The sequence below is a fragment of the Rhinichthys klamathensis genome, unplaced genomic scaffold (genome assembly GCF_029890125.1).
Source record: "Rhinichthys klamathensis goyatoka isolate OS25496 unplaced genomic scaffold, OSU_Roscu_1.1 h1tg000032l_1, whole genome shotgun sequence".
NCBI classification, from domain to species: domain Eukaryota; kingdom Metazoa; phylum Chordata; class Actinopteri; order Cypriniformes; family Leuciscidae; genus Rhinichthys; species Rhinichthys klamathensis.
In genome coordinates, this window is record NW_026606581.1 from 4,861,073 (window position 1) to 4,873,298 (window position 12,226).

A 12,226-nucleotide genomic window follows, 5' to 3' on the forward strand; every position below is an offset into this window, starting at 1 on the left:
TCGGACCTTCAAGTTGCCCTAGCAGCTCTGATAAACGTCCAAGAGTCTTTTCAATTTCGCGCTACTAGGGAGAGAAGTAGAAGGAAGGTTGTACGCAGGCGCACGGACTTGTTGTTGTTGTGTGGCAGTGCTTCACATTGCCACCTAGCCGCCTGGAGTGCATACTACATCGCATTTCTAACACTTTTACGTCTCCATATGCACGCAGATTTCCCCCCCATAACGCTCGTCTAAACGCAGAATAAAAAGTGAAAACGAAACGCCACTTTTGCGTTTTCTCTTCAGATCGTTTCCGTGTAAACATGGCCTAAATAACTGCCACCATTGCACTAAATTCAACATTATAAAAAAAATCATCCCAAAAATATTTATTTTATATTAAGCTGACAGGGTATTTTTTTATAAACCTGAAATATACTGTTTTATAAATAATATATGAAATGAAACAGTAATAAATGTAAAATAAAAGTTAACTTTTTTGTCCTTGTTTTTCTATAAAAAAATGTTGCCGACTCCAAAGTGCCCACTTGAAAACTCCTGAATTAATGTGTCTCATGCTTAGATGATTAAAGCAGTATTGCTATGATGGTAAAAAAAACTTATAAAGATTGAATATTGGTTGAACACTTGAATGAATGAAAAAAACAACAACATAGATCTGTGTCTCTCCTCATATTGTCTCGCACACACAAGCGTACACAGTCCATTTAATGACAGCACAAATGACAGACAATTACTTCTTTTCAATGCAGAATTCTGCAAAAAGCTTTTAAAGTAACGGATTCCATCTGCTGTCTGATGTGGTTCAGTGAATTCTCATTTACGAAGCTGACGAAGTCATTTGTCATTTCAAAGCATCCATACGACTCGCCGCCAGTTGGCTGAAAGAAAGCTTAAGGGGAAGTTTCACCGTTTAAAAGCTGCCGGGGTCACTGACATCATTTCGAGAGACGTCAGAGAATCTCTAAACTGCTTTATATTTGTAATGAAGGTCAGTTTAGGACTGGTTTAGAAGGGGTTGTGTCTGAAAAATGCATGAAAACCTCTTATCTGCGGGCCTATGAAGCAAGAAGCCATTGCTGTATTGTTTTGAAGACTGACTGAATTACAATTACAAACGTAATTGTTACACGCAAATGTGGTGGGGGTTCAACTTAAAGTCCCCCTGTAGTCAATCATTTTATACCTTAAAACTCATTTTTGATCACCAACTCCAAACTATTGCTTCATTTAGTGTAGACCTTGTATAGCCCCGCCCGTTTCTATCTATCTATCTATCTATCTATCTATCTATCTATCTATCTATCTATCTATCTATCTATCTATCTATCTATCTATCTATCTGTCTGTCTGTCTGTCTGTCTGTCTGTCTGTCTGTCTGTCTGTCTGTCTGTCTGTCTGTCTGTCTGTCTGTCTGTCTGTCTGTCTGTCTGTCTGTCTGTCTGTCTGTCTGTCTGTCTGTCTATCTATCTATCTATCTATCTATCTATCTATCTATCTATCTATCTATCTATCTATCTATCTATCTATCTATCTATCTATCTATCTATCTATCTATCTATCTATCTACCAAGGTTGTTGTGTTTAGTTAGTGTACTTGTTTAGCAAGAAGACAGTGAGTAAAGAGTGATGAGTAAAATAGTTCTACCAGCAAGACTCGGGAGAATAAATACTGTAACAATACATTTATTGATAGCCCAGCAAGCAATAAAGTTCTTTGGCGTAGGCTCCATCCATAGCTCGCAATCCGAGGGTCCGGACTCTGCATTTCCTGCCTGAAGACGAAGGCAGTGGCGCAGCCGACCCCCTGTGAGGTATAGGAAGGGACCATCCTGGTGGTGGTGGGGAGGATGGAGGTGAATGAAAGCGTCAGCATCTGCGAACTCAAACGTGTAAGTACTGGTCTTTTATACCGCAAGTATTAGACACGATTGGATAGATGAGAAGGTAATAAGTGACGTATAGCAATTGAGTCTTCCTGGCAGAACTTAATGCTAAAGCTTCCATTGAATTCTGCGACAAATCGAAATTAATGTCAGCGGTAACCGACAGCATGCAGATGAATGACAGAGCGTACCTTGTATTTAACCCTGGGTGTTCCTTTAATCTTATTAGATCAAGCCCACGCTACAAGACCGAAGGTCGTCGTCCAGCAAATGTTACAAACTCACAGTTTCTTGTTTCCCGACTGGTTACGGTCCTGAAACTCATTTCTCACACATTTACAGTCGTGCTCATAAGTTTACAAACACCTCGGAGAATCTGCAAAATGTGAATTATTTTAACAAAATAAGAGGGATCATACACAAATGCATGTTAGTTTTTATTTAGTACTGTCCTGAATAAGAAAGTTTACATTAAAGATTTTTACATGTCCACAAGACAAAATAATAACTGAATTTATAAAAATTACCACGTTCAAAAGTTTACATACCTTTGATTCTAAATGTGTCGTTACCTGGAGGATCCACGACTGTTTTTTTGTCCCTTGTTCGTCCTGAGCAGTTAAACTGCCCAATGTTCTTAAGAAAAATCCAAATTCTTGAGTTTTCCAGCATATTTTGCATATGAACCCTTTCCAGCAGTGACTGAGGACAATTGAGGGACTCAAACACAACTATTAAAAAAGGTATTCACTGATGCTCTAGAAGGAAACACGATGCAATAAACGGATAGTTCACCCAAAAATGAATATTAGCCCATGATTTACTCACCCTGAAGTCATCCTAGGTGTATATGACATTCTTCTTACAGACGAATACAATCGGAGTTATATAAAAAAAATGTACTCTTCCAAGCTTTATAAAGGGAGTGAATGGGTGTATGTCTTTGGAAGTCCATCTTAACGCATCCATCCATCATAAAAGTGCTCCACGTGTCTCCGGGGGTTAATAAAGGCCTTCTGAAGCGAAGCAATGCGTTCGTGTAAGAAAAATATCCATATTTAAAACTTTATCGACTAAAATAACTAGCTTCCGGCAAACGACCTTACGCATCGATTTACGCCAAAAGAGTAATTTGGATATTTTTTAATATAACTCCGATTGTATTCGTCTAAAAGAAGAATGTCATATACACCTCGGATGGCTTCAGGGTGAGTAAATCATGGGCTAATTTTCATTTTTGGGTGAACTATCCCTTTCAGAGCCGGGGGTGAAAACTTTTGCACAGGATGAAGATGTCTACATTTTTCTCATTTGGTTTAAATATATATATTTGTTTTATTTAGCACACCCCTTCAGAAGCAACAGTTTCCCGGAAGACAAATTAAGTACCATTTACCTTGATCTTCAAATTCAAAAAGTTTTCACCCCCCAATTGTCCTCAGTGTGAAAAGATGGATGTCAAAATAATACAGTCACTGCTGGAAAGGGTTCAAATATGCAAAAGATTCTGGAAAACAAGTTTTAGACAGGAAATGATTACATAAATAACACTGACAAATTACAACGATAAAAGTCAAGTTCACTTTTTAGTCTTAAGCCCTCGGGCCTAGAAAGGCTTACCTTAAGCACATTGACATTCAGTAACTGAGTCGTGATTTATTTAGGAAGGAATTATACTGTACCCTCATACCTTCAAATCTCTATTCTATAGTCCTGCATCTAGAGCGGAAAAAGACAGATGGAGAGGGAGAGGCGAGGAGCGGCTGTAAAAGTAAAGACGTTTAACGTGTGAAGAGATAAGAGCCGTGCTGCAATTTCTCGGCGTGTCGAGGCAGAGACGCAACCTCTTAATCACCCAAGCTATCAGATCAGCCCAGCTGCTAACAGCGCTAAAAGCCCAGATGCTAGAAGACCAGAAACATGCTGTTTCAGCCAACATGCAAACTAATGCCAACGAGAGGGAGATAGAGGGTGATGTGGGGGTCTTTGGCAGTTAATTGAGGCTGCGGGCAGTCAGGACGCTAATCATTCTAGAAAACCCATTCTAGAGGCAATGCTTCAATTCCTGCTTCTACAAATTGTTGCCCTTGATTAGAGCACTTCATCTCCTGCCTCCTAAAGAATTACAGCTGCTGTTTTGTAAATATCCAGTTCAGTTAAAGGGATAGTTCACGCAAAATTGAAATTCTGCCATTTGAATGTCATCCCAAACCTGCCGTTCTTTCTAAGGCACAAAGGGAGTTAATTAGCATTTTAGCTCTTAAAGTCTAATCTATTTTCTAAATGCATGCTATAAATCTTATTGTGAATGATTCATCCGTGTACGTTTAATTTTTGTTGACATCATAATATTCAAACCAAATGTCCATCCAAATCTCTATCTTTTAATGAACTGACAGACTCCTCTCTGGTGAGGTATGTCTGACTTATCCAAAAAATTAGTCCGCAACTACAATCTACAGCATTTCACATTCAGATGTGCCTCCATCCATTCAACAACCAATGGATAGAAGAACCAAGTCACTGCCCTACATTTTTTTCTTTTCGATAATCTGTTTCACTCGGATGTTCATTTCAATACAGAAAAAAAATTCTGTTACATTGTGAGGGAATATTTTCAGTAAATAAATTGAAATTCTGTCTGTTCCTCAATCAAAGTTATCAAATGGTTTAGCAATATGGGCCACTTTTATGATACTTTTCTGGAATTTTTGAAGTTTGTTTCATTATATAAAAAACATCATCATAAACATTCTGTTAATCATCTTCTTTTGGCTTCCACAGAAGAAAGAAAGCATGGACTAGCATGAAGGTAAGAAAACACGGACAGAATTGTAGTTATTGGGTAAACTTTGGTGATTGGTGTACCTTTAAGACATGTCGTCTACAGTGTTTTATAGCAAGGCCCACATTTATCTGAACTTGGAATCAGGTCAAAACACTGAGGAACCCGAGAGGCACCAGAAAAACAGATCCAGTCTCCTTCTGAGAGCCTCCAAGAACAACATGACATCCTGCTGGGAGAGAGAGCTTATTTTCCTATTTATTATATTTTCATAAGCATATGGGGTTCATTGGTCAGTTCAATAAATAATTGTGAATAGCAATTTCATTGAAATACCTGCTCAGAGTCTGCTGTGGTTTAATTAATGAGAGCAGTGTGTGACCTGTGTGTTCAGGAACACCTGGGAGAAACGTTCATTCTGTTTAGCCCACCACTGGGAACTGAACTTGGTTTCAGAGCTGTAATTTGGGCTATGGCAAATCGGGCTAATTTGGGCTATGACACACTCACACGCATGCATCTGATTTGTAATTAATTGTTGACAGGACTGAAAATCTCACCTCTCTATGGTACTAAAATTGCATAAGCAGGTGGCACATCTACACACACGTTTGATTTGAGACTTTCACTGTATTTACTTGGCGCTAATATCCCTTAAAGGGACTGTTCACTGCAAAATGAAAAGTCTGTCATCATTCGAAATTGAAACCTGTTTGACTTTCTTTGTTCTACTGAACCCAAAAGAAGATATTTTGAAGAATGTTCATAACCAAACAATTTTGATCGACCTCGACTTCCTTTCTGGATGGACGGAAAATTAGATAGACAGTCAGACAGAAAAACATACGGATGGATAGATGGATAGAAAATCAGGTAGACAGTCAGACAGACAAAGATACAAAAAATCATACGGATGTATGGATGGATAGAAAATCAGACAGAAAACCAGACAGACGATAGATGCATTTTTTAACAGAAAGCAACTTGCACTGAAAAAATATGTCAGTCCCATTGTTTTGTCTCAAGATGCACACCAGTAATGTTTTTTTTTCTAGGGCATGCTTATAAAAGCTACTGTAACGTCATCTTTATGTCATGATGTGAAGTTGTGGACTCGAGATCCTATATTAAGGGAACGACATCTTTTTTTAATGCATAAACTAACCTGTGTGACCGTTGCAACCTGGCATTATCAGAAATTGAATTTGAACTTATTTTGAACTAAAAATTACAAAAAAGTGCAGAATTAATATATATATACACAGGTCCTTCTAAAAAAATTAGCATATTGTGATAAAGTTCATTATTTTCCATAATGTAATGATAAAAATTAAACTTTCATATATTTTAGATTCATTGCACACCAACTGAAATATTTCAGGTCTTTTATTGTTTTAATACTGATGATTTTGGCATACAGCTCATGAAAACCCAAAATTCCTGTCTCAAAAAATTAGCATATCATGAAAAGGGTCTCTAAACGAGCTATTAACCTAATCATCTGAATCAACTAATTAACACTAAACCTGCAAAAGATTCCTTTTAAAAACTCCCAGCCTGTTTCATTACTCAAAACCGCAATCATGGGTAAGACTGCCGACCTGACTGCTGTCCAGAAGGCCATCATTGACACCCTCAAGCAAGAGGGTAAGACAGAAAGAAATTTCTGAACAAATAGGCTGTTCCCAGAGTGCTGTATCAAGGCACCTCAGTGGGAAGTCTGTGGGAAGGAAAAAGTGTGGCAAAAAACGCTGCACAACGAGAAGAAGTGACCGGACCCTGAGGAAGATTGTGGAGAAGGACCGATTCCAGACCTAGGGGGACCTGCGGAAGCAGTGGACTGAGTCTGGAGTAGAAACATCCAGAGCCACAGTGCACAGGCGTGTGCAGGAAATGGGCTACAGGTGCCGCATTCCCCAGGTCAAGCCACTTTTGAACCAGAAACAGCGCCAGAAGCGCCTGACCTGGGCTACAGAGAAGCCAAGACCCAACACTCTGGATGAGCTTAAGGCCGCTATCGAAGCATCCTGGGCCTCCATAACACCTCAGCAGTGCCACAGGCTGATTGCCTCCATGCCAAGCCGCATTGAAGCAGTCATTTCTGCAAAAGGATTCCCGACCAAGTATTGACTATTGAGTGCATAACTGAACATAATTATTTGAAGGTTGACTTTTTTTTGTATTAAAAACACTTCTTTTATTGGTCGGATGAAATATGCTAATTTTTTTAGACGGGAATTTTGGGTTTTCATGAGCTGTATGCCAAAATCATCAGTATTAAAACAATATAAGACCTGAAATATTTCAGTTGGTGTGCAATGAATCTAAAATATATGAAATTTTAATTTTTTTCATTACATTATGGAAAATAATGACCTTTATCACAATATGGTAATTTTTTGAGAAGGACCTGTACACTCACCTAAAGGATTATTAGGAACACCTGTTCAATTTCTCATTAATGCCAATTGATCACACGGCATCAACCAATCACATGGCAGTTGCTTCAATGCATTTAGGGGTGTGGTCCTGGTCAAGACAATCTCCTGAACTCCAAACTGAATGTCAGAATGGGAAAGAAAGGTGAGTTAAGCAATTTTGAGCGTGGCATGGTTGTTGGTGCCAGACGGGCCGGTCTGAGTATTTCACAATCTGCTCAGTTACTGGGATTTTCACGCACAACCATTTCTAGGGTTTACAAAGAATGGTGTGAAAAGGGAAAAACATCCAGTATGCGGCAGTCCTGTGGGCGAAAATGCCTTGTTGATGCTAGAGGTCAGAGGAGAATGGGCCGACTGATTCAAGCTGATAGAAGAGCAACTTTGACTGAAATAACCACTCGTTACAACCGAGGTATGCAGAAAAGCATTTGTGAAGCCACAACACGCACAACCTTGAGGCGGATGGGCTACAACAGCAGAAGACCCCACCGGGTACCACTCATCTCCACTACAAATAGGAAAAAGAGGCTACAATTTGCAAGAGCTCACCAAAATTGGACAGTTGAAGACTGGAAAAATGTTGCCTGGTCTGATGAGTCTCGATTTCTGTTGAGAAATTCAGATGGTAGAGTCAGAATTTGGCGTAAACAGAATGAGAACATGGATCCATCATGCCTTGTTACCACTGTGCAGGCTGGTGGTGGTGGTGTAATGGTGTGGGGGATATTTTCTTGGCACACTTTAGGCCCCTTAGTGCCAATTGGGCATCGTTTAAATGCCACGGCCTACCTGAGCATTGTTTCTGACCATGTCCATCCCTTTATGGCCACCATGTACCTATCCTCTGATGGCTACTTCCAGCAGGATAATGCACCATGTCACAAAGCTCGAATCATTTAAAATTGGTTTCTTGAACATGACAATGAGTTCACTGTACTAAAATGGCCCCCACAGTCACCAGATCTCAACCCAATAGAGCATCTTTGGGATGTGGTGGAACGGGAGCTTCGTGCCCTGGATGTGCATCCCACAAATCTCCATCAACTGCAAGATGCTATCCTATCAATATGGGCCAACATTTCTAAAGAATGCTTGTTGAATCAATGCCACGTAGAATTAAGCAACGCATTCTCATCCCAAAGCGTAATATTTTGACTCTTTTGCCAAAGCGTCTATATCCAACGCATATGGCACCCTTTAGCGTCAATATAATACGCTTCGGTTTTGGGTAGGTTTAGGTCTGGGGTAGTGTTAGGGTTAGACCACTAGGAGGCGCCATATATCTGCGTCTCATATGACGCTAAAGGGTGCCATGTGCGTTGGATATAGACGCTTTGGCAAAAGAGTCAGTATATTACGCCTTGGGATGAGAACGGGCTCAATTAAGGCAGTTCTGAAGGCGAAGGGGGGTCAAACACAGTATTAGTATGGTGTTCCTAATAATCCTTTAGGTGAGTGTGTGTATATATATATATATATATATATATAAGAACATAAAAAAGAAATGATCTGTGAATGGATTTAAAAGACTGCGTGATAGGATGGACAAAACCTGTTTTCTTGTAGGCCTATTTTATTTTACTTAATATTTTTATATTATTATTATTATTATGTCGTGGCTATGACAACTTTTATTCTGATAGATATAGATATATATCAATATAGACAGGTAAGATACAATAAAAATAATGTACTAAATAAATATTTTTACACATTTATCACATATTTATAATATGTTTGATTTTTACAGCATAACTAGGTCTTCATATTTTAGAAAAGGAATTCTTCCCAATGGGGTTTGTCAAAGCAAAAAGTTTGAAAACACCTGTTGTAGGCACATTCACACAGTCAGTGTCAGTGATTGACAACCATATTTTTCACACACTCTCAAACTGTCCTGCTCATTCAACAGCTTTCAAACAGTTCTCGCTATATCGCCTGACATTGTAAATATAAATAATGCCGACGTCTAGAACATTAGAAAGCTTTATATCACAGATCATATGACACAATCAGTTCAATAAGGTTCGGTTCACACAGATTTATTGACATAGCGATTTTGAGTCCTGAAAGTGTCAGGAAGCTAGTTCGGTTAACATACTCTCGTTTGTAACCAAACTGTGTGTGAATACAGCGGAATTTAGTGCACTAAATTAGCACTGAAAACATATTATGCTACTGTGTGAATATAGGCCAAATATAAAACTGGGACAAAAAACTGTTGTGCCAGCACAATAATTAAACAAAAAATGTAGTTTGTCTACACACACACACACACACACACACAATATTATAATACAGACATACACACAATAGTAAAATACAGACATAGACCAGATTTGGCTGATCAATTTATTTGATCTGCTTACCAAAGAGACAATGCCCGCAAACATAAAACAATGAACAACTCCTTCATGATTAACTAAAATTTATAATGACAGCAAGTGTCATTCTTACCATAATTATTCTTTCTCTTCTCATCACATCATCATTATCATATCATTAATAATATTAGTATCCTTATCTTCATATTAAGTGTCATTTTCGTATCTGTTTTGTATTTTAAAATGTAATAAAATGAAATGATCTCTTAAAAAACATGATGGACACACGGCTGTGGATAAGACACTACATGGAAAGGAGGGGAGGAGTGTAATTCTGCGTGGAAAGGCTGGTCCGTAAGGCTCCAGAGTCAAAACTCTTTCCGTAAAAGTCAATCGCCCTCATAGGCACCGTTTCCGCACACTTCACACACAAACGCACATACACACTCACACAAACACATGATAAACCTTACAGTGAAAATAAAAACAGCATAAGTCACATTTAAAAGCACAGTATGGCAGTGGAAATTAATAGCTCATGGGTGTGAAGAGGAGTGTCAGTTGGCAAAGCGATGGCATGAGAGAAACAAGTAGAGTGAGGCTAGAGTAAAGGATGCCATCATTGTGCACAAGGAGGTATAAGAGCATAGGAGGACGAGAATAACCCGGGTTTATGATTCCTTTTTTTCATGATCGGTTTGGAGTCGCAATGTTTCTTCTTCCAGTTGTGTTCTTAAATAAACTTATTTAGTCCCCTTCATTACCCGGAGATTAATTAGAAAGTACTACAGTACAGTGCCTTCCGTTTCTGTTGTCTTGAGTTCATGCCCTTTGTTTTTTGTCTTCCATGACCTTGATTGCCATTTCAGGGGGACTCAAGGTCCAAGCACCAGAGTTAGGAAGATGTCCCAAAACCCTTTGAAGAACCCCTAGACAACACACACACACATGTACACGAACACATTCATACACACTCACACACAAAGTGCATTCCCATTTGGGTGGTCCAGGGTTTCCTCATTTCATAAACAAAGAGTATTTGTACTGTCTTTCTCTACGGCTTCTTGAGAAGTTTGTCCGCCTCTGGGTACGTGGGATACTTCACTGTCTCGATCTTCTCTTTGACTTTATAGGAGGGGTAGAGGCCAGTGCGGCCCATTTTGCGGTTGATTCCCTTAGAGTATCCGTCCCAGTGATTGCCCGCGACGCCGATCAAGTCTCCAGGCTCTAGTGGGATGTCTTCGCTGTTACGTGGTTGGTGCGGGTAGATGGCGATCTGGTTGTGGGCGTTCTGCCCACCAAAGTAGTAGATGTCGTCGAGGGAGTAGAAGAAAGAGGAAGCGTCTGGGTGGAGAGTCTGCATGATCTCATAGGCCACTCGACACACCTGTGCACAGTGGAAAGGAAAACAAAGACACGTGTTCACAAGCTCCTTTCAAGCAGAATCATATGAGTGGAGATGAAAGGGATATGTAGTTTCACCTGACAAAGATGAATGGACTTTACAATGGTTAAGTGCTCCTCATAAAGAGATGAAGTGAAGCTTAAGGAATATTAGAACAAAATACCCACAGTCTGGAGCTTACTACACACAAAAATGTCAAGATTTCGGATTTCAAAATCAGAAACTTGGATCTGACTAGCTGGCCTTTGCAGGGGTTTTTAATCAGTTTGTCGGGAAACAAAATCTTGTTTAAAATGTATCAGACTGGCTGCTATAATGATGGATTAAGAAAAGTTTTCTTTCTAATTCTCGACATCCTGTGGTCATTTTTATGGATCTTTACGATTGTTGATTGGTAAAGTCTTGCTCTTGGAAGGCTACCATACTGTAGAGTAGGGCTGGGCGATATGGCCAAAAAAAGGATCACGTTAAAATTTTTCATATCAGTCAATAACGATAATTATAACAATAAATGTCTAATCTTTATTTCTTTCAAGTTTAAAGGCATTTTACTGTAGCTTGAGTTGGGATGCAGATGTAAATGTATGTGTATTAACAAAAAACAACCTAATTTTTACAGGGTAAAATTTGGTCTTCCATAGTATTTGGATCTAGTGTTTGGAGTATTTTAACCACAGGTAAAACCACACATTGCACCTCACTACCAGGGTAAAATATTAATTATATTGCTTCTATGGTATTTGTTATGAAAAACAGTAGCCTAAATACATTTACAGTAGTATAATACAAATGCAAACTGCTATAGATTAATAACAAAAAATATTCCACAATATTCCACATTTCTGCCACAATCCCATGTTTTCCCATGTTGGTGTTTCTACAGTAAATCATGGTAAATGTTGGCAACTTGTGGATCGAAAAGCCTTCTAACTGTATTGTTGTGGCTCAGTGTTTCTGGGTTTATTCTGTTTTCTGCATCAGTGTTGTTGAGAATGTCAGAATTGTTTCATCTGGCTTTAAAGTAGTTGAAATCACAAGGCTGATTTGTGATTTGTGGTTTGGTTTGTATGTGAGAACTCTGCACCGAAACGCTTTTCACCGGCTGTTTAGTGGTGGCGTGATTGAGACTGTCAGCAAGTAAATGCATTCACTTTAAGCTCAGTGTGTTTTGAGCCGAACTGATAAATGTTCTGTGTGGTGCGTGGTTCAAACAAGCAGCTCTGTGTTGTTCCACTTTTGGCACATTCACCGTTTATGTTTCTCATACGCAACAGAAATGGCAGGCCTTATCAGTTATTGCCACAAGCTGTGATGGTCTGCAACGCGCATGCGCAGAATTATTTGCAGTGCATAAACATTATATCGAACACTTATCGAAGTTGAGG

At 39.1% G+C, this 12,226-nt stretch overlaps 1 protein-coding gene across 2 annotated transcripts in view; it reads right to left on the reverse strand.

Annotated features, from left to right (window-relative positions):
• Positions 1-9,435: 9,435 nt before the first annotated feature.
• The window catches only part of fut8a (fucosyltransferase 8a (alpha (1,6) fucosyltransferase)), a 101,525-nt gene continuing 98,734 nt past the window's right edge, over positions 9,436-12,226 (reverse strand). For both annotated transcript variants that reach the window (XM_056245660.1, XM_056245659.1), the window contains one exon: positions 9,436-10,823. In XM_056245660.1, the coding sequence (XP_056101635.1) occupies positions 10,491-10,823 (333 nt within the window). In that variant the 3' untranslated portion in view covers positions 9,436-10,490. The remainder of the gene's footprint in view (positions 10,824-12,226) is intronic.